The sequence below is a fragment of the Amblyraja radiata genome, chromosome 2 (assembly GCF_010909765.2).
Source record: "Amblyraja radiata isolate CabotCenter1 chromosome 2, sAmbRad1.1.pri, whole genome shotgun sequence".
Classification (NCBI taxonomy): Eukaryota; Metazoa; Chordata; class Chondrichthyes; order Rajiformes; family Rajidae; genus Amblyraja; species Amblyraja radiata.
Genome location: NC_045957.1, coordinates 130,394,262 through 130,420,681, shown reverse-complemented (window position 1 = coordinate 130,420,681; position 26,420 = coordinate 130,394,262). Strand labels below are relative to the sequence as shown.

At 44.3% G+C, this 26,420-nt stretch overlaps 1 protein-coding gene across 11 annotated transcripts in view; it reads right to left on the bottom strand.

The window, feature by feature from the left end:
* Positions 1-26,420, bottom strand: part of kiaa1217 (KIAA1217 ortholog) — a 604,059-nt gene that overhangs the window by 199,516 nt on the left and 378,123 nt on the right. For 8 of the 11 annotated variants that reach the window (XM_033015665.1, XM_033015692.1, XM_033015700.1 and 5 more), the window contains exon 3: positions 2,257-2,337. The exons of the other annotated variants lie outside the window; for them this stretch is intronic. In XM_033015665.1, the coding sequence (XP_032871556.1) occupies positions 2,257-2,337 (81 nt within the window). The remainder of the gene's footprint in view (positions 1-2,256; positions 2,338-26,420) is intronic. 11 annotated transcript variants of the gene reach the window in all.

Genomic DNA, 26,420 nt, shown 5'->3' with positions numbered 1-26,420 from the left:
ACTCTTGCATGCATCTCAACAGTTTGAGTAATTGTTAAAGAATGAGCTATGTTGCAAAAATAAGTCAACATTTTTTCATGGAATCACACCATCGTGGTTAGTAAATGAGTAATGGCTCAAACAAAAAGCAGGATATACTTCATAAGCATCGAATTATAAATTGGAACTATTTCTAATTCATTTCACGATTGAGGTACTCTTTAGCAAGTGTCATGTTTAGGTGGGGAATGCATACAGTGGCTTGCAAAAGTTTTCATACCACTTGAACTTTTCCACATTTTGTTACGTTACAACCACAAACGTAAATGTATTTTATTGGGATTGTATGTGATAGACCAACACAAAGTGGTGCATAATTGTGAAGTGGAAGGAAAATGATACATGGTTTTCAAATTTTTTTACAAATAAAAAACTGAAACGTGTGGCGTGCAAAAGTATTCAGCCCCCCTGAGTCAATACTTTGTAGAACCACCTTTCGCTGCAATTACAGCTGCAAGTCTTTTGGGGTATGATTCTACCAGCTTTGCACATCTAGAGACTGAAATTTTTGCCCATTCTTCTTTGCAAAATAGCTCAAGCTCAGTCAGATTGGATGGAGAGCGTCTGTGAACAGCAATTTTCAAGTCTTGCCAGAGATTCTCAATTGGATTTAGGTCTGGACTTTGACTGGGCCATTCTAACACATGAATATGCTTTGATCTAAACCATTCCATTGTAGCCCTGGCTGTATGTTTAGGGTCGTTGTCCTGCTGGAAGGTGAACCTCCGCCCCAGTCTCAAGTCTTTTGCAGACTCTAACAGGTTTTCTTCCAAGATTGCCCTGTATTTGGCTCCATCCATCTTCCCATCAACTCTGACCAGCTTCCCTGTCCCTGCTGAAGAAAAGCATCCCCACAGCATGATGCTGCCACCACCATGTTTCACAGTGGGGATGGTGTGTTCAGGGTGATGTGCAGTGTTAGTTTTCCGCCACACATAGCGTTTTGCATTTAGGCCAAAAACTTCAATTTTGGTCTCATCTGACCAGAGCACCTTCCTCCACATGTTTGCTGTGTCCCCCACATGGCTTGTGGCAAACTGCAAACGGGACTTCTTATGGCTTTTTTTCAACAATGGCTTTCTTCTTGCCACTCTTCCAAAAAGGCCCGATTTGTGGAGTGCACGACTAATAGTTATCCTGTGGACAGATTCTCCCACCTGAGCTGTGGATCTCTGCAGCTCCTCCAGAGTTACCATGGGCCTCTTGGCTGCTTCTCTGATCAATGCTCTCCTTGCCTGGCCTGTCAGTTTAGGTGAATGGCCATGTCTTGGTAGATTTGCAGTTGTGCCATACACTTTCCATTTTCGGATGATGGATTGAACAGTGCTCCGTGAGATGTTCAAAGCGTGGGATATTTTTTTATAACCTAACCCTGTTTTAAACTTCTCCACAACTTTATCCCTGACCTGTCTGGTGTGTTCCTTGGGCTTCATGATGCTGTTTGTTCACTAATGTTCTCTAACAAACCTCTGAGGCCTTCACAGAACAGCTGTATTTATACTGAGATTAGATTACACACAAGTGGACTCTATTTACTAATTAGGTGACTTCTGAAGGCAATTGGTTGCACTGGATTTTATTTAGAGGTATCAGAGTAAAGGGGGCTGAATACCTTTGCACGCTACACTTTTCAGTTTTTTATTTGTAAAAAAATTTGAAAACCATGTATCATTTTCCTTCCACTTCACAATTATGCGCCACTTTGTGTTGGTCTATCACATAAAATCCCACTAAAATACATTTACGTTTGTGGTTGTAACGTGACAAAATGTGGAAAAGTTCAAGGGGTATGAATACTTTAGGAAGCCACTGTATATCTGTTACTGGCGCCCTAATGAGCAATCAGCAGGAAATGTACATGAATCAAAGTGTCCAGAGCTCATTTGGAATGTCATTGTGATTGGAATTAATTGCATTCACAGGTACAAATAAAAATGTTCAAAACAATGCATGCTGGAGTACCAATGTATGCCATTCCATTGGTGTAAATCCAGTTTTTAAAATGAAAAGTTCCAATTTATTTGAACAAGTTGCACTTTGCAGCCCGTAACCCAGATAGCAGCCATTTATTCTAGCAACAGATCCATGAGGACTATCCCCATCCAAAAGCGTCAGATTAAACTTGCATTAATTGAGGTGCTTGCACAAAACTATTGTCTATCAATCAAAAGGAATAAGCACAACTCACGGTGAGAAACAAAAAGACAAGGTACTAACTCTCTGAGATGATTCAATTTTCATCAAGAACCTTTGCATGTCAAGCTCAGACTGAAGGGATGCCAACATGCATTGCAAAGTCTGTGATTAGCAGAAAAAAAGAAAGTGAGGATAACTCAGAAATAAATAATTCCACCTGAAATAGATGAAAAATAAATGTGAAATAATCAATGCATACATGTGTTTAAGAAGGAACTGCAGATGCTGGAAAATCGAAGGTACACAAAAATGCTGGAGAAACTCAGCGGGTGCAGCAGCATCTATGGAGCGAAGGAAATAGGCAACGTTTCGGGCCGAAACGTTGCCTATTTCCTTCGCTCCATAGATGCTGCTGCACCCGCTGAGTTTCTCCAGCATTTTTGTGTACAATCAATGCATACAGTTGTTTTGCACCAGCTTCGAGAAGATACACATCAGTTATCTAATATCTTTTTTTTTTAATTGCATTTGCATAATCCTTCAATATGTGAAATTCATAGCATTCCATGGCATATTGTTCATTAATTCAGCAAAAAGAACCAATTTTAACCAACACAATCCTTAAAAAAAAAGTATACAATTGAAAAAACCATGCAAATATGCAAATAGTTTTCAAATGATAATGGTACAAGCTTAGAACAGTGCATTTCCTAAAATATAACCAGACACACTTTTAATAAACAGTTCAACTCAAATGAGAACAAATAGCAGCCAGATTCGTCATTTCACAAAATGTAATGATTTCATCAGGCAGCAAGAGACCTTCAGTAAAAAGGTACACAGACATTTGCACTGTATAATTAAATGAAATTAATAAAGCTGAGCAATACATTTTAGACAGAGGCACCTTTGTCATCAGGAATATTTTACCGCACTGCATTAATAATGTGTTATATATTGAAAAGACCATTCACTTTCACTGAAAGCAAAACATTCCTTCATCCTGTGTTAACGGGGTATTGATTGGGGATGATCAGCCATGATCACATTGAATGGTGGTGCTGGCTCGAAGGGCCAAATGGCCTACCCTTGCACCTATTGTCTATTGTCTATAGTTAATTAACATTTTCCATGATGAAATGGATATTTACACATTTAAATCTATTGTTTGAATAAAAAAATTTAAAATTCTACAATGGCTATAATCTTCCATGTGGCAACATCAACTTTTGCACAAGTAGGAAGGGTGCCCAGTTCTGAATAATATGAAGTTAGCAATGGTTACAACAGGCAACAGAGTCAATGGAAGCAGATACAACTAATTTGCTTGAATAGATGGCCACATTAATGAGCTTTTGTTTCTTAAACCATTCAGTTAGCCATTTGTTGCAGATCCTCATAGCCACGAGTGGAGAGTCTCAGGCTTACTGAATGGTTTAACGGGAGGCTTACGGGAGGTTTCTTAGGAATAGATGCATTCCTAAGAAACCTCAGTTTATTGAACATCACGTGAAAAAAACAGTTATAAATATAACAGTGATTGCTCAAATTAGAGCAGTTAATGTAAGTGGTACGATACGATACTACACGATATAACTATTTATCCCAGGAGGAACATTGATCGCCCATGGCGTTCTGTCCTGCATTTTGGCGGAACCAGTCTGTTGCTGAAGGTGCTCATCAGGATGACCAGTGTGTCATGGAGGAGGCAAGCTGTATTGTCCAGGATGCTCTGCAGTTTGAGGAGCATCTTCCCCTACAAGACCACCTCCCATGAATCCAGCTCCGCCCCCAGGACAGAGTCAGCCTTCCTGATGAGTTTGTTCATTCTATTGGCCTTCGCCCTGCTGCCCCAGCACACAGCAGTGAAGAAGATGGCACTGGCTACCACCAAATGGTAGAACATTTGCAGCATCTTACTGCTGAACATGTTTACATCTTATACAGATCATGTTTTTATCTTCAAGATAAAAATCAGCAGAAGATGATTGGATAATGAATGAATTGGGTCAATTCTTCAGATTCTACAGCTATTAATCCGTCTAACAGGCATGTTTTTACATCAAGGCATCGCAATTAATTGCAGAGCATGAAGTGTAACGGTTGTTCTGCACCACGAGAGACTGATCAAACCAAATCAGTAAGGCGAGCTGCAGATTGTTAACAAGTTCCTGTACAGAACAAATGCCTGATGTCTGGACCAAGACTTAAATAATCGGAAAGACAGAATGTTTTCGTGAACCGTGAATGTATTTAACAGATGTAAAAAAGTGCAATGTTAAAATGTTAATTAACAGTAAACTACCAAAAAATGGCAAGAATCCTTTTCTCGTTCCCTTCCTTCAATTCATTAAGAACTAAATTGCACATTAATTTGAAAAAGAATCTGTAAAACGATCATACCTAAAACTATTGAGATTGCACTGCAACAGAAGTGCATTTATTGAAGACCTTCTGCTACTTACAAACAAAACAAACAACTTCATACTGAGATTACAATTTAGTATTTCAAAATGGCAAGCTGCCAATTTAGGGAATACTTCACAGTCAACGGGAATGCTAACAAATACAAATGGATTAACTAGTAGAGCAGCAAATACAACCAACCCTGGAATGAACACTAGGTGCTCTAGAGTCTGGAGGGATAAAATATGGATCGTCAAAGTACAGGGTGGAATTGGTAATGGGCAGGGAAATGGAGGATTTTAAATTTGGATGGGCACAAAGACAGCATCAGGTGGCATGAACTATTTTCAGTTTCTGGCATCACTAACCAATTAATGTATTAGGTCATGAAAGGGTTCTTTGAATGATTAAGGGCAGCTCATCACGTACAGTATCTACAAATGGGTAATCCAAGTCAGAAGGCCACCATTAAGGGGATGGCATGGGGAAAGATTAAGGGGATGGCATGGGGCAGACATTTCCGCTTCCAAATCCATAAAATTTCGGTGTCATACCATCACCATTCCAAAAAACTCTTGTCTGAAAAAATCTTTAGTGGCGTTTCTAAATCCTTTCATCATTTTGTGCAAGTAGACAGATTACGCACGGTGGAATCTGCCTATCTGGCCTAAAAACTGCAAAGATGTTCAAAAGCATGCAACACTCAAATTTCAACACATAAGCTTTGCTATATTGGTATAGAAATATGTGTATGCGATGTAATGAGACCATGTTACATGACCTGGTTGTTGGTCTTCAATGGGACCACCTGTTCCTAAAATCCACACATCCTTGAATGTATTTGATGCAGTACTCACCAGGTCTACAATAAGTATATATGCACCATTTCCTAATACATCAATGTTTTCCACAAGGATAGTTATGGATAGGAAGAAAATAAATAACTGTAGCGCAGTAACTAGGTATGTTACAAAACTTACCTTCAGCGGCGCTGCAGTTCTGTCACTGGCCGTTTGCACGACTTTGGCGCCTTTGAGAGGGGGGCGGGTTTAAAATGCCATTTTCTCCAGCCTGTTGAAATCTATCTTTGTCAGGCTGTTTAGTTGCTGAAGAAAAATCGATCCGACATCCGTTTTATCAAGTTTTTTTAAAATAGCGCTGGATAATTTAATAGCAGGAGTAAAATAAAAATCGTCTTCTAAAGCCGTCAACGCTGACAACGGGTTCGGATCTCACGTACGGGACAAAGCAAGGTACGCCGTTTATTTTTACATATAAACGTGCTTCTTAGGATGCCTTTAATCAAAATTTCACATTGCGATAAGGTGATTTAGGCCCCATACGAACCGGCAGTGTTTTTCCTGCCGATATGGGGTTTAAATTCACCGCAAACTGCAACATTCCAATCAATCGCGTGCCACAAAATCTCACTCGCAAGATGATTTAAATGGCCATTAATTTATGGGAATTAAACACTAAATTCCTTCCATTTGGCCTATAAATTTATAGGTTTATGAGATTTAAAAATCATGTTATATTGTGAATTCTTGTGTGAATGTTATTTGGACACTTAGGCTATTTAAATATGTTAACCTTTTCTTAAGAAATAGATCTCATAATTCAATTTTGTAATTAGCTACAATTAGGTAACTAACTAATTATATGCTTTAATTTCAGGTCATCCAAGTAAGATTGTTTCATATTTGTTTCAGAATGCTTCAATCTATCTATATTACTAAAAGTCTGATCTTGACCACTTCCTGTTATTCTGTATATTGATTTTTGAAAAAACACTGCCACATACGGCTGTGATTTTTGGCCATCTTACTCAGAGTCCTCCTCCACTGCGCAGGAAAAGAGGATTTTTCCCATCGATGAAAAATAAAAGAGTTATTAGTGTTTAAAAAATGTTGAGATTCTCTCCTGAAGGCCACGCCCCTTCCGGAGGGACTATAAAACCCGGAAGTGTTGAATGCCTCAGTCAGTCTCTGCAAGATGGGGGAGCGAGAGGGTCACGTCGCTCAGTCTGAGCTGTGAATAAAACTGAACATATGTCTACTAACCTGTGAGTGATTTTACTGACCTGTCAGTGCCCTTAATGTGGTTTGAAAATATAGATTGGAAATGCTAAAGCTGTGTTGCCTTTGGTTTGGAAATGCTAAAGCTGTGTTGACTAATTAAAGTTGCATTGCCTAATTAAAGTTGCCTTGCCTAATTAAAGTTGCCTTGCCCCATTAAAGTTGCCTTGCCTAATTAAAGTTGCCTTGCCTATTTAAAGTTGCCTTGCCAAATTAAAGTTGCCTTGCCAAATTAAAGTTGCCTTGCCAAATTAAAGTTGCCTTGCCAAATTAAAGTTGCCTTGCCTTCTATATAATTAAAAGCCTAATCTTGACCACTTCCTGTTTGTGCTTTATATTGATTTTAGAAAAAAAAACGCTACCACGTACGGCTGTGATTTTTGGCCATCTTACTCAGAGTCCCCCTCAGCTCATCAGGTGCCGAGGATTTTTCCCATCGATGAAAAATAAAAGTTATTAGTGTTTTAAAAATGTTGAGATTCTCCCTCTTGTCAATCACGCCATGAAGGCCACGCCCCTTCTGGTGGGGGGGGGGGGGGGGGACTATAAAACCCAGAAGTGTGGACTCAGTCTCTGCAAGATGGAGGAGGAAGAGGTCACGACTCGCTTGAAATGTTATGAAACTGCACTTGAATTTGGTGGCCTTGCACCCTGCTTGAAGTGGTAAGAAACTGCATTTGAATTTGGTGGCCTTGCACCCTGCTTAAAATGGAATTCCAAGGAATAGCCGTGAGTCATCTGCCAGCCCACCAGCCGTGAGTGAGTGAGCTGCCAGCACAACAGGCTTGAGTGACTGAGCCACCAGCCCAAGAATCCATTCGGCCCACAATGTCCATACTAGCCCTCTGGAAACCAGTCCCTTCAGCCCACCACACCCATACAAGCGCTCCAGAAAGTGTCCCCCCCCCCCCCCCCCCCGGCTACCAATATTGGAATTGGTTGAGAGGTGGAATATTGCGTTGGGGGACCAGCCCTCCCGTGTGATGTTGGGACCCAATGGGTCCCACTTAGTCTAGTAATAACTAAAAATTTCATTCAGTTCTCTTAATTTTTAAGAAAGATATGGGCTTTTGACTGTCCTTGATTACAGCTTTTGAGTTGTCAATGGAAAAGCAATAGGGAACAAGATGCTAATTTCCGAGTACGGAAATGGCCATAACCTTTTTAATACTGAAGATATGAAAGTGATTTAGGTGTCAAATTAAACTTCTTTTTATGCTTTATCTGATGGGACAAATTGCAGACTTGATTTTTTAAATCTCAAAATGTTGTAACATTGCTACAGTAACATTAACCAATGTACAATTTCCTGATATGTCCCTATTGCCTCCTTAAATAACGAACAACATTGGCTGTTCTCCATCCCTCTAGAATGTCACCTGTGGCTAAAAAGGAAAAGATCTCTGTCAAGGGCCCAGCAATCTCCTCTCTTGCTTCTCTCAATAGCTTGGGACAGTTACCATCAGAATGCACACGGACCTCCAGGGTCTGACGACAATTTGCATTGAGTTTTTTGCTTTGAGTTTCTTGAAATGACTTGAGCGGCTTCTCTTTGTGCAGATGCTGCCTTACCTGCTCTGTTGTTCCAGCATTTTCTTTTAAGAAGTCGTCAGAACTGTCATATTTAAGCTGCGTGAGGGGTTGCTGGTTTTAAGTGGATCTTGGGAGGATCTGAACAAACAGCTGCAGCTGCACAATATTGGTTCATGCGGGGTGAGGCTGGCAAGTGCAAGCATGTGCAACTCACAAACAGCATGCCGGGAGCTGTGCTCACTGGAGCCCGGTGAGAAGAATTCATGAGGTAATCTGTTCTTCATAAAATCAGTGAAAAAGCTAAACACTGGTTCCAGGAGGCCGTTTCGGTCTCAGTTCAAAAAACTAGAAATAATGCAGCTGGCCATTCAAAAATCAACCTCATGCAACACACCTTCACATTTGCGAATACCAGCTTTCAGGCTGACAATGCTTTAACTCATTGATTAACTAGTTTGGTTTTGCACAAAATTAACCATTAAGTAATATTTTCATTAAATTTACATTAGGATATCAAAATACATTGTATAAATTAGAAAGAAATGAACCGATACTTACCGTCCTATTTTACTTTAAACACAAGTACTTGAAAAATACCTAACATCTAATTAAGCACCAGACAATTCCATTGTGGATAGGTATTCCTGCAGTTCGAACATTCCTTACTTATTGCCATGAAAATTTCCAAAGTTTTTAACTGCCACAGAGTTAGTATTTCTAATTCAAAAGTAATTGAAATTACATCACAACACTCTCATGATAAGCTCAAATTTGACTAAAGATCTAAGAACAGTGAGGATAAAATTGTTCAGTTAACATTCAGAGAGCAGAAATTTAGGTTAGAAAGTGCACAAGCCCTCTCAGAAAAAAAATATCTCCTTTTATGGCTTGATACCTAGTCAGCTTGGAGGTTGAATCATCACCAAGATTTATGAGTAAAATTGTCTGAAGTTATATGGCAAATTCAAACACTGTTGTGGAAGGCACAGCATTGGTTTAAACAGGTTTCTTGCTGGACACTCAGTAATCAGGACCCTTGCTTGTTGACTATATTTGCCTATAGCAGGATAAAACTACAGAGTGTAACATGGATGTAAAGCATCCATTCTTTTTACAGAAGTATTATGTTTAGGACATAACTGTTCCAACCAAAGATTATCACATAGACCATGATCACCGCACAGTTATTCTCCATAGGTACTTGCACCTGATAGCTTATCTTTCTTAATTACTTCAGTCTCTTCCTCAACGTGCTTGTCGTCAACTTTATTTTCACCATCCTCCTCTGAAGCATTTAAATTCTTCGTCCATATGAATTACACACATTTCCAGAGTACTATTTCTCCTTAATGTTACAAACAGAAAATGCTGAAAATAATAGGTAAACAAAAATGCTGGAGAAACTCAGCGGGTGAGGCGGCATCTATGGAGCGAAGGAAATAGGCAACGTTTCGGGTCGAAACGTTTCTTCAAACCCAGAAACGTTGCCTATTTCCTTCGCTCCATAGAAGCTGCCTCACCCGCTGAGTTTCTCCAGCATTTTTGTCTACCTTCGATTTTCCAGCATCTGCAGTTCCTTCTTAAACATGCTGAAAATACTCAGCAGGTTAGGCCATATCTGTGAGAAGAGAAACAGAGTTGATGTTTCTGGTCAAGACCCTCCACTGTGAGTTGAAAGTGACAACCCTCAACATCAACGCAGCTTTTGACTAGGTGTGATATGAAGAAGCCCTGGTAAAAGTGATGTCAATGTTCAACAAACAGAAAACATACCACTGAGTTTGAGTTTAGTTTATTGTCTCGTGTATCGAGATACAGTGAAAGGGTTTTGTTGCATGCTAACCAGTCAACGGAAAGACAATACATGATTACAATCGAGACATCCACAGTGTACAGATACGTGATGAAGGGGTTGACATGAATAATGTTTAATGTAAGATAAAGTCCAGTAAAGTCCGATCAAAGAGAGTCCGAGGGTCTCCAGTGAGGTAGATAATAGCTCAGGACAGCTCGCTAGTTGTTGGTCATAACATGTAGAAATGATTATTGAGATAGTTGACTATTGAAGCATCACTGTGTTCATATCCCGGTAGGCAGCGCGGCTCTCGCCAGCAGCGGCCTCTGCAGTCCGTCTGCGTTTTTATTATTTTATGTCTATGTTTTAATGTAGTTTTTGTTATTTTTGTTGGGGTATGTGTGTGGGGGGGTGGGGGTGGTGTGGGGGGGAGGGGGAAACTTTTAAATCTCTCCCTGCACGGGAGACCCGACCTTTTCTTTGTCGGGTCTCCGTTGTCGTTGGGGCTGCAACGAGGAGCGGCCTCCAACAGGAAAACCGGGGACTCCAGTGCCGAACTCACCTCACCGTCGCGGAGCTGGCCGAGTCCAGAGCGGGTGGAGCGGTGGTGGACGCTGCTGCGACCCGACCCCCGGAGATCCGGTGGCTGCAACTGCGGGTTTGGCGGGCGGAGGCACCGGGAGCCCGCGGGTCCCTGCTGGGTGACCGCTTTTCGGGGCTTCCGCAACGGCGACTTCTCCCGCCCGAGTTGCGGGGTTGAAGAGCTCCTGGAGCGGGGCCTACATCACCGCCCCGCGCGGCTTGGAATGGCTGCGGGCTGCGAGCGCGCGCCGGGGGCTCCAACACCAAGACCTGGTGTGCGACCTTGCATCACCCGGCGTGGTTTAATGGCCACGGGACAATCGCCATCGCCCGCCGGGGGCTTTGACTTTGACTCTGACATGGGGGGGGAGAGTGCAGTGGAGAGAGAAGTTTTTTTGGCCTTCCATCACAGCAATGTGATGGATGTTTATGTAAAATATGTTGTGTCTTGGGTCTATTTGTTGTAATGTATGGCTGCAGAAACGGCATTTCGTTTGGACCTCACGGGGTCCAAATGACAATAAATTGAATTGTATTGTATTGTATTGTATTGTATTGTATTGATCGACCCTGCTTCAAAACTATTTCCTCAGGATTTAGGACTAACTATCTTTCAGGTTAGAAATGGGAATGCTCACTGTTGGTTGTACATCAAAACTCTGATAATGTGCTATCCAATGACTCATGAACCCGTGTTTCCGCATTTGGCTCAGCGGATGTTGATTCCATTCTCCCTTTAACTCACTGGGGCTCCAACGCTCCCTTACTCTAAACTCGCTTGCTTCTGTTTTCTGCACTGCCTTGAATCAATGATATTTCAATGATACTTTATTGTCACGTGTACCAAGGTGCAGTGAAGTGCTTTGTTTTGCATACAAACCGGTAAAATCTTACAGCAGCCCTCGCCAATGCAGTGCACAAGTGTCGCCACGTGTCTGGTGCGGCCAACTGATAAAAGTTCACAAAACATTCCAATCTACTGCTTGCTGCTGCACATGGCAGCAGGCGGCCCTCCGCTAGGTCCCCTCTTTGTTCTCGGCAGCCCCCACCGGGTCCCCCCTTTGTTCTTGATGTCACCCCCCCCCCCCCCCCCCCCGCCGGGACCCTCCATTGTTCATGATGGCCCACCAGTCGAGACCCCCCCTTGTTTTCACCTGCCTCTGTTTCCACTTCCTTGAAACTTACCAGGGTCAAGTTTCCCACACCTTCTGCGTTTACTGGAAAATGTATTATTCTACTGTGTAACATCCCAAAAATAAGTAAAAGATCGTTGGAATGGTTATAAATAAAATTTGATAATCCAGAAAATCTGATGGTTTGGCGCCAAGGTTCCAACGGTCATGTGTCGGGTTAACAGAGTTTTACTGTACAATGTTCCATTCCATTTGCAACTGCTTAGGGACTGAAGTAAACCATGCCCACTTGTAACAAGAGTGTTGCAAGCATGGGATGTTAAGTGGTAAATAAGATTTGTGCCTAAGCGCCAGACAAAAATAGAGAGTCTAGTCACTTACCCTTTATTATCAATGGCATTATTAAAAGCAAGTTTCCCCACTATCAGCATTCTAGTGGTCAGAATTGACCACACACTCAACTTGATCAGCCAAGTAACTATTGAGGCTACATGAATACTGTGCCTGTAAAAGCAAGTGTGAAACTGGGCATCCCATGATATCCAAAACCTTTCCACCGTCCAAAAGGCACAAGGCGTGGCACAGTGGCGCAGCAGTAGAGTTACTGCCTCACAGCGCCAGAGACCCGCGTTTGATCCTGATCTCAATGCTGTCCGTGTTGAGTTTGCGTGTTATCATTGTGACCTCATGGGTTCTCTCTGGGTGCTCTAGTTTCTCCCATATCCCAAGTTTGTAAGTGAATTGGCTTCTGTAAATTGTTCGTAGTGTGCAAGGAGTGGATGAGAAAGTCAGGGATAGCATAGAACTAGTTGATTGGCTGATTGATGGTCTGCGTAGATTTGGTGGGCTGAAGGGCCTGTTTCCATGCTGTATCTCTAAACTAAACTAAAGTCAGGAATCAGATGGAATATTCTTCACTTGCCTGGATGAGTACAACTTCAATTCAACTCAAAATGCTTTTACTATCTAGGGTAACATAGCTCACATGATTGGGCACTCCATCGACCTTCTCAAGTTGTGCATCTCCTCCACCACTGCGGCACTGCAAGTATCCTACAACCAATCTACAAAAGGCACTGCAGTTACTCACCTATGGCTATCAGGGGTTATAGGGAGTAGGAAGGAGTATGGGGTTAGGAAGGAGAGATAGATCAGCCATGATTGAATGGCAGAGTAGGTTTGTTGGGCCAAATAGCCTAATACTGTTCCTATCACTTATGGCCTTGGCTTTTCCAACTTCCCAAACCTTCTAATCCTTTTGTCTCACACTTGTGTGTATTCATCTCTGGCCTTTATCCAACCATCTGCCTATCAAAAGGCTTCCTCTCCTGTGTTCACCTATGACCTGCCATGCTTTGCCCTGCACCTCCACTCTTCCAGCTTTCTCTCCCCCCCAACCCCTGCAATCAGTCTGAAGAAGGGTCCAGACCCAAAACGTCATCTATCCATGTTCTCCAGGGATGCTGCTTGACCCATTTTGTGTATTTCCCAAACTCACAACCTCTTAATGAAGACGACCAAAACTTCCAACTCATGGGAACAGCACTGACTATCTGCAGGTTCCATCAGAATCCTATCCCCCACTAAGTCATACCCATCCTGACTTTTTATCACTGCTTCATTATTACTTTTTTAAAAAAATTTTTTTTTTATTAGAAGCAGTGTACAGTAGTATAAACCGCGGCATATGACAAAATACATTTTGTGTACAACTTCTATTTTAAATTTAACAAGAAAGAGGTAGAACAAGAGAGAAAGAGTGAAGGAAGTAGCGATGTGTAAACCCCTAGACTACTAGATGTGCAGTCCAGGGGTGAACAAGTGATAGCCTATAGAAAAATAAAGACAAAAACCCATAAAATTATTTTTAAAAATGAAAGGAAAAAAAAGAGAAAAGAAAAAAAAGAAAAAAAGGGACACTTATGTGTGGCTATACCTGCTTTATATCTCACCATCACCCAGTTCGGTTTATTTCCAGAGTTCGTGAATCGGTTTATTTCCAGAGTTGTGTTGCCACCATACTATACTTGTAATGAATCAATAAAAGGAGACCATGTCTTTAAGAATTGCTCTGATTTTCCTGCTAAGACGAGTCTCATACCTTCATTATTACTGAATGTAAATCTTGGATCCTCACACTCAAGAGTATTATAGGTGCAACATCACCAGAAGCACTGCTGCTCCCGTCTTCTCAAGATCAATTAGGGATGGGCAACAAATTCTGGCCTTGGCACTGTCACTCACATCCAAAAAGGTAAATAATTTATTTTTAACTCTCCTGTCAAACCTATGAACTTGAGACCACAGAAGACTGCAGCTGCTGGAATCTGGAGCAAATAAAACAAACTGCGGGAAGAACTCAGCAGCATCTGCAGAAGGAATGGACAGTTTGAGTTGAAATTCATCCTCTGGAATGAAAACGTAGATGGGAGATGGCCAGTATTGAGGTGAAAGGGTGAGTCCATTGTTTGTTTTACATTTTGTTCTTTTATACGAGTCAGTCACTACATTTTCAGATGAGAACTTTCTTCTCTGAGAACAAGTTTGATTGTGAAAAACTACAAATCATGTCCCACTACTCAGGGTGGGGGAGGGGGAAAGGAAGATTGGGAAAGAGGAAGGGGGGTGGGGGTGGGTGAGGAGAAGAATTGAGCCAGGAAATGATAGACCTGTTGATCTAACATCTGGTATGAAGTAGTTACTGGAAATACATAATTTAGGAAGGAGTAAATGTGCACCTGGAAATGTGATCTGAATAGAGTGAACCCATATGGGTTTATAAAGGGTAGGTTGGAGCTAACATGCTTAAATACATTTTTGAGGGAGTAACTGTAGAAGCAGAAAGGGAAAATTGATGGAAGTCATTAGTTTGCACTTCCAGAAGGCATTTGGTCAGCCTCCAGCACAGAACCGACTATTAGCTGAAGTTAAAACTCACAGAATTTAAATCAAATTAATGAAAGTATAGTCAGGAGATAGTATAGTTAGAACACTGGTTAAGGGCCTGTCCCACCAGCGCGACCTAACGTGGTCGCTTGAGCCGTACGGCCTCGCGGGGCCGGTCCCACTTCGATCGCCAGAGCCGTATGTAGTTGTGCGGAGCTGGTCCCGACATCGCGCGGGGCTCCGAAAAACTGACACTGTTTAAAAATTCCGCGCGGCAACAGCCTGCCGGCCCGCAGCCGCCTCGACGCCGTGTCACTCACTCGACCTCCGCGCGGCTCCCGCTTCTGGTTTGGTCGCGCTTGCCGCATGCCGTGCGGCTCAAGCGACCACATTAGGTCGCTCTTGCCGCATGCAGGTCGCATGCTCGTGGGACAGGCCCTTAATAGACGATGGGATAATGGGCATGTACTCAAATGTGGTGTCCCCCAAATAAATGCATTGATTAACCTTGTTATTCTCCACTTTCAGCAACTTGGATTACACAATGTATAGCTATATATCCAAGATTCTGATGTACAAATGATGTGTGTAGAAATACATTTACAGAGATACTGATATATTACTTTGCTGGCCAATTTGCAGCAGATGAACCAACTCTAGTAAGTAAGAGGTCATTCCATTTGGATAAAGAAGAACTAATCTGAGTACTATTTAAATAGCGATAGACTTTGAATAACACGGGTCTAAATAGACTTTGAATACTGATCACCAAAATGATGCTGCCTCACCCGCTGAGTTTCTCCAGCATTTTTGTCTACCTATCAAAATCTAATTAGTTAGGTACCAAAAGAATATTTAAGATGGCTAATGGAGCATATTTCTTTATAACTAGGAAAGGAAGTACAATGCCTAGCCTTTCTATTGTGGATGCTGCATTCTGAATGATTGAAATGCCGCATGACTTGAACATGGCGTGCACAGTGCTAGATTAGTCATACAAAAGGGACACCAAGTACCATTCTTCTCTGCTGAAAACAAATTCTAACCTGACACTTTATGTAAGTAAAAAAATAAATCAAACTACATACTCTCATCATTGTTCAGTGATACAAAACCTCTCAACTAATTATTATAATATCATAATATTGAACTTAGAAAGGAGACTATCTTGCCAGGACTAGATGGTCAGAGCTATAAGGAGAGTTTGAGTAGGCTCGGGCTCTATTCCTTGCATTGCAGGAGGATGAGGGCTGATCTTATAGTGTATAAGATCATGAGAGGAATAGATCAGGTAGATGCACAGAAACTCTTGCCCAGAGTAGGTGAATTGAGGACCAGAGGACATAGGTTTAAGGTGAAGGAAAAAAGATGTAATAGGAATCTGAGGGGTCCCCCTCCCATTGGTACGGAACATTTGCATTTTTCAGCTTGAAATTGTGCAATATGGTGCATACTGTAGCGAGTCTTTTAACTTACACTTGAATGCAATATATATGCTTTAAATTGGATTGGAGCGTTTTTGAAAGGGGGGAGGCTGTGCGATCACTGGCCTTGGGGGTACCCGGTGAGGGAGTGGAGCAACCGAGTGGGGAGAGGGTGTGGAAGAAGGGTGTCCCCCCTCCCAGGGTAGGAACTTTTTGAAATTTGATGTATTAAAATCATGTTTTAGTGCACTGTAGAAGTATGATTTCAATGTTTTTTGTATGAAGTATTTTTAAGAGGTAACTTTTTAAGGGGTTACTTTATCCACATAAAGGGTGATGGGTGTATGGAACAAGCTGCCAGAGGAGGTAGTTGAGGCAGGGATCTGTAGATGTTCCTTTAACATAGTGACCTCACCACTACTAACCACTCCCTATATCACAAGTATAAATGTAACCTCCCCACCCCTTGATCTCTCTCTAGCTCGTGTGACGGACCACGTACAGCTAGTGCAGTATTGTTTGTGAGTTACTAATAAAAGTAGTAAAGACAAAAGTGCGTTATTGAAGATCTTTACATGGTGTCAGAAGTGGGATCGCTCGTCCAGCGGTATCTGCCAGAACGAGCTCTTGGCGTCGAGAACAGAAAAGACAGTGGCTGGACCAACCTGTGCAGCGACGTCCTCTACAGTCCGCATAGGGTAGTGCGGTCGTTTGATCGCCAGGTTCAGGTCCTTGGGGTTGATACAAATGCGAATTTCACTTTGGTCCTTTTTCGCGGCAACGACCATGGTGGAGACCCACCGGGTGGGATCGCTCACCTCTCTGACACCCATACGAGTCCTCCGACCTGATGGTGCTTAACCTTAACATTGTGCCTTCTCAGCAGATGCAATCCCTGGTCAAGCACACTGCCCTGGATCCTGCCCTGCAGCAGCTTGCCGACGTCATCAGGCAGGGCTGGCCAGACCGTCGCTCACCTCTTCGGCCGTCATTGGCAAGCTGTGCCGCCACTTCGCAACCTTCAGCTCCCCGGCGACCCTCCAATCTGACAACGGCAGCCAGTTCACCAGTGCCGAGTTCCGGGGATTCGCTGCCAGCTGGAACTTTCGTCATTTCACCAGCAGTCCAGAGTACCCGCAGAATAACGGCCTGGCGGAGCGCGCTGTCCGCAGTGCCAAGGACTTGCTGGAACATTGTAGATTGTCCGAATCCGATTTTTACTTAGTCCTTCTTAATATCCGCAACATCTCCCGCGACGCCACCCTAGGCTCGCCAGCCAAACGGCTGATGTCTCGCACTACGAGACCTCCACTCCCTGTGACCCAGCGGTCCCTCGTGCCCTCTCCCCTCCAGCCTGCTGCTGTCCAGGAGCGCATTGCTCACAAGCACGAAGTGCAGAAGCGCTCCCACGACCAGTCATGCCACCCCCTTCCGCGTCTGTTCCCCGGCCAAGTCGTCCGGATGCAGTCCCTCTCAAGTCCCTCTAAGCTTGCCACCGTTGTCGGTGATGCTGGATCGCCGCGCTCCTACCTGGTCAACCACGATGGCACCATTTACAGGCGGACCCGCCAACATCTTCGGCCCGTCAACGAGCCTCCTCCGCCGCCTGCCGTCCCTTTCTCCCCTCCCCTGAACGAAACTCTGCCTGCCGCCCCGCGAATGCCTCGGTCCCTGCCTTCCCAGCTCTCTCAGCCTCACTCGCCGCATGCTTCCCCTAGCTCGCCTGCCCGTACACCCGATTCCACCACTATGTCCCCGCCTCTGCCTCCGCCGGCTCTTTCTCCTCCGGGTTCCCCGGCTCCTTCCACCGCTCCGGCTGCTGCTCTTCCTGCAGAGGGAGGAGATGGTGAGCTGCGGACCCGGTCCGGCCGACTGGTTAAGCCGCCTGTCCGTTATGGTGATTTTGCTTAGCTGTATGCTCCTCTGCTTGTTTAACTGTTTGCCTACCTGCTCGTAGCGCATGAGACGTGGTCGCTATGTCACTACTGTATTGTTTGTTTCCAAGGGAAAGGATGTAGATGTTCCTTTAACATAGTGACCTCACCACTACTAACCACTCCCTATATCACAAGTATAAATGTAACCTCCCCACCCCTTGATCTCTCTCTAGCTCGTGTGACGGACCACGTACAGCTAGTGCAGTATTGTTTGTGAGTTACTAATAAAAGTAGTAAAGACAACAGTGCGTTATTGAAGCTCTTTACAGGACCATCCCAACATTTACGAAAAAGTTAGACTGATACATGGATAGGACAGGTTTGGAGGTATGGACCAAAAGCAGGTAGTGTAGCTGGGACATGTTGGCGGGTGTGGGCAAGTTGCACCGAAGGGCCTGTTTTCACACTGTATCACTCTATGACTACATTATACCTCCACCATGCATGAATGCTTCAAAATCAAGTGATCGAGTTTTATTGCCATATACTCAAGCATAGAAACATAGAAAATAGGTGCAGGAATAGGCCATCGGCCCTTCGAGCCAGCACTGCCATTCAATATGATCATGATTATTCATCTAAAATCAGTACCTCTTTCCTGTTTTTTCCCCATATCCCTTGATGTCGTTAGCCCCAAGAACTAAATGTAACTCTCTCTTGAAAACACCCAGTGAATTGGCCTGCACTGCCTTCTGTGGCAGAGAATTCCACAGATTCACAACTCTCTGCATGAAGAAAGTTTGTTCTCATCTCAGTCCTAACTGGCCCCCCCTTTATTCTAAAACTGTGACCCATGGTTCTGTACGCCCCCAACATCGGGAACATTTTTCCTGCAGTTACAGTAAGTGAAAATCTAGCAGGCAAGCAGGATGTTTTCACCAACCACCCCCATTTGAAGTCCACTTTCTTCCACCGTATCTACCCAGTGCTTGGTACTTACTTCCAGCAGCCACTGGTTGTCTTCCAGGATGCACCGAACCGCAGCCTGATCCATGCCGGTCACCTGGGCGAATTCGGCACAGAAACTCTCATGGCAGCGGCGCAACGCTTCGACGCCTCCGACGGCCCGGGACTCTTGCACTGAGGCTGCTCCATGGCCGGAGCTGCAGTGAGCGACTCGCCACCCCGGCAAACACTCTCCAGCCCCGCTCCCCGTCCGCATCTGTCCCCGCCGCTGCTTCTGCTTCCAACACCCGCGGCCCATGCAGTTGATATGAGTTTTGAAATTTTCGTTGATCACAGAATTTCTCACAACAGAGCGAGAGAAATTTGTGATCAGCGTGAGAATTTGGTGAAATGCGTGATTCTCACGCTCAATGCATGGGAGTTGGCAGCCCTGCCTCTCTATCCCCCTCTCCCTCTCCCCCTCTTCTCTCTCTCTCCCTCTCTTCCCCCCTCTCTCCCCCCTCTCTCTCTCTTTCTCCCTCCCTCTCTATCTCTCCCTCTCTCCCCCTCTCTACACATTCTCCCCTCTCTCTCTGTCTCTCCTCTCACCTCTCTCTCTTCCCCCCCCTCTCTCTCCCATTCTCTCCTACCCTCTCCACCCCTCTTCCCTCTTTCTTCCCCCCCTCTCCCACCTCACTCTCCCACCTCACTCTCCCCCCTCTCTCTCCCCTACCTCTCTCTCTCCCCCCTCTCCCTCTTCTCTCTCTCTATTCACGCCCCCCTCTGTCTCTCCCCTCTCTCTCATAGAAACATAGAAACATAGAAATTAGGTGCAGGAGTAGGCCATTCGGCCCTTCGAGCCTGCACCGCCATTCAATATGATCATGGCTGATCATCCAACTCAGTATCCTGTACCTGCCTTCTCTCCATACCCTCTGATCCCCTTAGCCACAAGGGCCACATCTAACTCCCTCTTAAATATAGCCAATGAACTGGCCTCGACTACCCTCTGTGGCAGGGAGTTCCAGAGATTCACCACTCTCACCCCCCTCTCTCTCTCTCCCCACTGTCTCCCTGTCTCCTTCCCCTCTCCTTCTCTCCACCTCCCTTTGAGAGTCTGTCCCTTCGGCACAGAGACTCTCGCGGCAGCGGCAGCAGCACAACGCTTCCGACGGCTCCGTGGACCGGGACACTCGCACTGTCCGGAGTGCTCCATGGCCGGAGCTGCAGCGTCAGCCCCGCAAACACTCGACAGCGCCGCAAACACTCACCAGTCCCGGCTCCCCGCATCTGTTCCCGCCGCTGGTTCTGCTCCCATCCCTCCCGCAGCCCCTGCTCTCCAACACCCGCGGACCATGCAGTTTATCCGAGTTTTTAAATTTTCGTTGATCACAAAATTTCTCACCACTGAGCGTGAGAAATTTCTGATCAGCGTGAGGGCGTGGGAGTTTGCTTGAGGGCGCGAGTCTCGCGCTCAAAGCGTGAGAGTTGGCAGCCCTGCAATCACATTTACATATACATGCAAAATCCCATTGAATCTAAACAAGATGGCTGCCAATCCACACATTTAAATACCCAGGCAGCCCAGTGGTTCCACCCTCAGTAACAGTGGTCTGCTTGTTTCGTGATTTGAGACATACCATCCTTATTTATTGAGCATGGGTTTACAAAATCCCGCACATCAAAATGTGCAATTTTAAATAAAATCAATCTTTTAAATGCACAAAGAGTTGTCTGTCTGGATTTCCAAAATTACCTGAAATTTATGAAAATTAATGCATGCTGGAAGGATTCATTTTGCTTCACTTCAAATTTAAATAGACAGAACACAGCGCAGATTGGAGTTTAATGTAAAGTTAAAAATGTTTAATGGGATAAAGTAATGATCAAAAACTTATTTTTTTAGGAGAGTGGTATACTTAATAGAAATCTGGAATTAATATAATGCATCTTCAAAGTAGAGGACGAGAAAAGTTTCAATTTAGCCGTAGTTTCATTATGAAATTATGAAAAACTACTGAAAGTCTTTTAAGCATAGCTAAATTTGGTCATTTCAAGGTGCTGGGCTCCAATATTACTTTGCTAGACTATACAGTTCTTATACAATGCAGATGATATATGAACACAGACAGCTAAACCAAACACAAGGCAGGCAAATTCACTTTCCAGTTCAAAGCAGTAAGGATGCACACAAGTTTTGCATTAGCAAGGGGTCATGCTTTCAAAGACATTGAATGCCACATTTTTTTTTAATTTGCAGCAGCCAGAAAGAAATGTTTCTACCTGCAAATTATCATTCCTTTAGTGTATAGTTCAAATGTTATGCAATTCAGTAAATAAATGAAAAATCAGACATGGAAGGAGAAAAATATTAAGTCTTGTACTATAGACACAAAAAGTCGGAGTAACTCAGCGAGACAGGCGGATTCTCTGTAGAGAAGGAATGGGTGACGTTTCGGGTCGAGACTCTTCTTCAGACTGGTCAGGGATAAGGGAAACGAAAGATATAGATGGTGATGCGGAGAGATAAAGAATAATGAATGAAAGATATGCAAATTAGTAATGATGATAAAGGATGAAAATTTGTAGGGTGAAAATGAGAAGCTAGTGCGACTTGGGTGTGGGAGGGATAGAGAAACAGGGAATGCCGGGGCTACCTGGAGTGAGAGAAATCAATATTTATACCACAGGGCTGTAAGCTGCCCAAGCGAAATATGAGATGCTGTTCCTCCAATTTGCATATAGCCTCACTGACAATGGCAGAGACCAAGGACAGAAAGGTCTGTGTAGGAATGGGAAGGAGAATTAAAATGTCCAGCAACCGGGAGATCAGGTTGGTTCACGCGGGCTGAGCGAAGGTGTTCCATGAAATGATCGCTCAGTCTGCGTTTGTTCTCGCCGATGTAAGTCCACATCTTGAATAACAGATACAGTAGATGATGTTGGAGGAGGTGCAAGGGAACTTTGAAGAAGTCTTGTACCATGTTCATTGCAGTGGAATGGAGAATGTTACTATGTAATCTATGTCACTATACAATACAATTCAATTTATTGTCATTTGGACCCCTTGAGGTCCAAACGAAATGCCGTTTCTGCAGCCATACATTACAAACAAATAGACCCAAGACACAACATAATTTACATAAACATCCATCACATTGCTGTGATGGAAGGCCAAAAAAACTTCTCTCTCCACTGTACTCTCCCCCCCGATGTCAGAGTCATATAACCATATAATAACCATATAACAATTACAGCACGGAAACAGGCCATCTCGACCCCTCTAGTCCGTGCCGAACACATAATCTCCCCTAGTCCCATATACCTGCGCTCAGACCATAACCCTCCATTCCTTTCCCATCCATATAACTATCCAATTTATTTTTAAATGATAAAAACGAACCTGCCTCCACCACCTTCACTGGAAGCTCATTCCACACAGCTACCACTCTCTGAGTAAAGAAGTTCCCCCTCATGTTACCCCTAAACTTCAGTCCCTTAATTCTCAAGTCATGTCCCCTTGTTTGAATCTTCCCTACTCTCAGTGGGAAAAGCTTTTCCACGTCAACTCTGTCTATCCCTCTCATCATTTTAAAAACCTCTATCAAGTCCCCCCTTAACCTTCTGCGCTCCAAAGAATAAAGCCCTAACTTGTTCAACCTTTCTCTGTAACTTAGTTGCTGAAACCCAGGCAACATTCTAGTAAATCTCCTCTGTACTCTCTCTATTTTGTTGACATCCTTCCTATAATTAGGCGACCAAAATTGTACACCATACTCCAGAATTGGCCTCACCAATGCCTTGTACAATTTTAACATTACATCCCAACTTCTATACTCAATGCTCTGATTTATAAAGGCCAGCACACCAAAAGCTTTCTTTACCACCCTATCTACATGAGATTCCACTTTCAGGGAACTGTGCACAGTTATTCCCAGATCCCTCTGTTCACCTACATTCTTCAATTCCCTACCATTTACCATGTACGTCCTATTTTGATTTGTCCTGCCAAGATGTAGCACCTCACACTTATCAGCATTAAACTCCATCTGCCATCTTTCAGCCCACTCTTCCAACTGGCATAAATCTCTCTGTAGACTTTGAAACTCTACTTCATTACCCGCAACCCCACCTATCTTAGTATCATCTGCATACTTACTAATCCAATTTACCACACCATCGTCCAGATCATTGATGTACATGACAAACAACAGTGGACCCAACACAGATCCCTGTGGCACCCCACTCGTCACTGGCCTCCAACCTGACAAAGTCAAAGTCAAAGCCCCCGGCGGGCGATGGCGATTGTCCCGTGGCCATTAACGCCACGCCGGGTGATGCAAGGTCGCACACCGGGTCTTGGTGTTAGAGCCCCCGGCGTGCGCTCGCAGCCCGCAGCCATTCCAAGCCGCGCGGGGCGGTGCTGTAAGGCCCCGCTCCAGGTGCTCTTCAACCCCGCAACTCGGGCAGGAGAAGTCGCCGCTGCGGAAGCCCCGAAAAGCGGTCTCCCTCCAGGGACCCGCGGGCTCCCGGTGTTACCGTCCGCCAAACCCGCAGTTGCAGCCACCGAATCTCCGGGGGTCGGGTCGCAGCAGCGTCCACCACAGCTCCACCCGCTCTGGACTCGGCCAGCTCCGCGACGGTGAGGTGAGTAGTCGGCACCAGAGCCCCCGGTCTTCCTGTTGCAGGCCGCTCCTCATTGCAGCCCCAACGACAACGGAGACCCGACAAAGAAAAGGTCGGGTCTCCCGTGCAGGGAGAGATTTAAAAGTTACCCCCAACCCCCCCACACCCCCCCCACCCCCCCCCCCCCCCCCACACATACCCCAACAAAAATAACAAAAACTACATAAAAACATAGACATAAAATAATAAAAACGCAGACGGACTGCAGAGGCCGCAGCTGACGAGAGTCGCGCCGCCTACCGGATGTCATTGTATTGTATTGTATAATCTATGTCTATGTTAATCGTACTGCAATACAAACATTTCTGCCCATTTTAAAACGGTCCAAAGTAAAATTTAGCTTTCTGTATGTTCCAGAGCCCAGTAACAGCTTAAAAGAAATCTGTAGCTCAAATAATTGCAAGTGCTGCTATTGTGCACGCACATGTTTCAAGGAGCCTCGAGACATATTGAGAACAAAAGTATCACAGCTGTCAGCTAAATCACACATCAGCTTAAGGCCCCACCCAGGAAATACCAGACTCAACATTTTACAGAAATATGGGGTAATTATTTTGGAGGCTCATTATGAAAAAAATTACATTTTGGATTGAGAAGTTGCAACGGTTTACTTTAATCTCTTTCCCAAATGTACAGAGAAAATATCACAGCAATGCCGATGAAACCAGGCAGCCATTTATTTCATACACATATTCCAAGGCTCGTATCACAAAAAGAAGACAGCCATCCAGCCATAAAAGAAAGAATTAGTCTAATTTCATTACCCTTTCCCCGGGTGGGAGATTGCCACCTTCACATGGTCCACCCTGTTTCGACAAATGCAATCAACCCGACGTGCACAAACAAATAGATGTAGTGTTTTGTTAGACTGTGCATGCAAGAAGACTACCCTTTCCCCATGATCCTGTAAGTATTTCCTTAGCAAGTAAATATCCAGTCTCTCATAGTGATGCGGATGATACTGTATATAAATGCAGGGCTGCCAACTCTCACGCATTGAGCGTGAGAGTCATGCATTTCATGAAATTCTCACGCTCTCACGATGATGACAGAAGTTCTCACGCTCAAAAAAATATATATTTTTAATGTAAATAAATAAATAAAGTCACACTCTTCCATACTCACCAATGAGAATAGTTTTCTGTCGCCGGGTTTCCCGCAAAGAACGAGCAATTTAATTGGCTTAAGCCCATCGCACACTATTTAAAATGACAATGTAGACAAAAATGCTGAAGAAACTCAGCAGGTTAGGTAGCATCTTATGTCTGGATTCGACACTTCTTCACACTCAAGCATTTCTTCAGCATTTTTGTCTACTGCTCCATAAATGCTGCTTCACCCGCATTCACATTCCCATGCAGATGGTGTGATAGGTGAGACACAGGTGGTGGTCCCAGCACCGAACGCCCCCCCGGCACTGCTCACACCTCCCACCCTCACCTCCGGCAGCTCTGTGTCCAGTGGCCGCTCTGTCCACACCCCATGGAGTTTTAACCCCGGCCCGGAGCCAGGAGCGGACCGGGTGAGTGGGGGGCATCGGTGCCGCCTCCAGAGCCGCGGGGATGAATCTCGGGCTAAGGCTCCACTCCGATGCCCGACCCCCGGCTCACTGCCCCTCACCTCCCCCGGATCTGCTGGTCACTGTCACTCACCTCCCCCGGACCCCAGCTAGATACAGAGCACTGGGGGGAGGGGGAGGGGGAGGGGAAGAGAGGGAAAAGCTCCACGGACATCGCCAAGTCTCCGCTCACTCCAGGTGCTGTCGCCGCTTCACTGACACACACTCTCACACACAACCTAACACACACTGACACACAAACTTACACACACACTGACACACACAAGGTTTAAAGGGTTATGGGCCAAATGCGGATAAACTTGACTAGTTTAGTCAATTGATCTGCATGGACAAGTTGGGATGAAGGGCCTGTCTCCATGCTGTAAGACTATGACACATTGTAGAAAGGGTGCAATTGCTCTGGAGAGGATCCAGGGGCAATTTATGAACATGTTGCAGGGCTGGATTTTTTTTTTTTCACTTTGAAGAAAGATTTGATAACTGGGATTGCATTCTCTGCAGCAACAGGAGGTGAAGAAAAGACTTAGTTGAGGTGAATAATATTGTGAGAATAGGACCTGTTTAGCTTAACCAAGAGTGTAGGAAGGAACTGCAGATGGTGGTTTAAACTGAAGATAGACACAAAAAGCTGAAATAACTCAGCAGGACAAGCAACATCTCTGGAGAGAAAGAATAGGTGATGTTTTGGGTCTAGACTTTCAGACTGAAGAGGTTGAAAACCAGCCATAAAACAGAATGACTGAAGATGTGTGTTATCGAACTAAGGGCAGAAATCAGAATCATGTGTTAATCTTTATTGATGTGACAACATAATAAATATATTACAGAAAAAATAATTTAATGGGGTGGCACGGTGGCGCAGTGGTAGAGTTGCTGCCTTAGAGCATCACAGACCCAGATTTGATCCTGACTACTGGTGCTGTCTGTACAGTATTTGTACATTCTCCTTATGACCACATGGGTTTTCTCTGGATATTCCAGTTTCTCCCACATCCGAAAGAAGTGCAGGTTTGTAGGTTAATTGGCTTCTGTAAATTGTCCCTGGCGTGTAGGATAGAACTGGTGTATGGTAGATTGCTGGTCGGTGTGGAGTTGGTGGGCCGAAGGGCCTGTTTCCATATATATGTTTTACATATATATCTTAATTTCATTGAACCATATACGGTTGAATATGTGGCATTATTTTAATCTTGTTTTTCTAAGTCAAAGGGTAAGGTTGAATGTGCAGAACAGTGATGGAAGTCAGACTCCTCTTGCTATGTTTCTATGTTTTTGTTTCTCTATATATATGCATAACAGCATGAATTATAATCTGATTTCC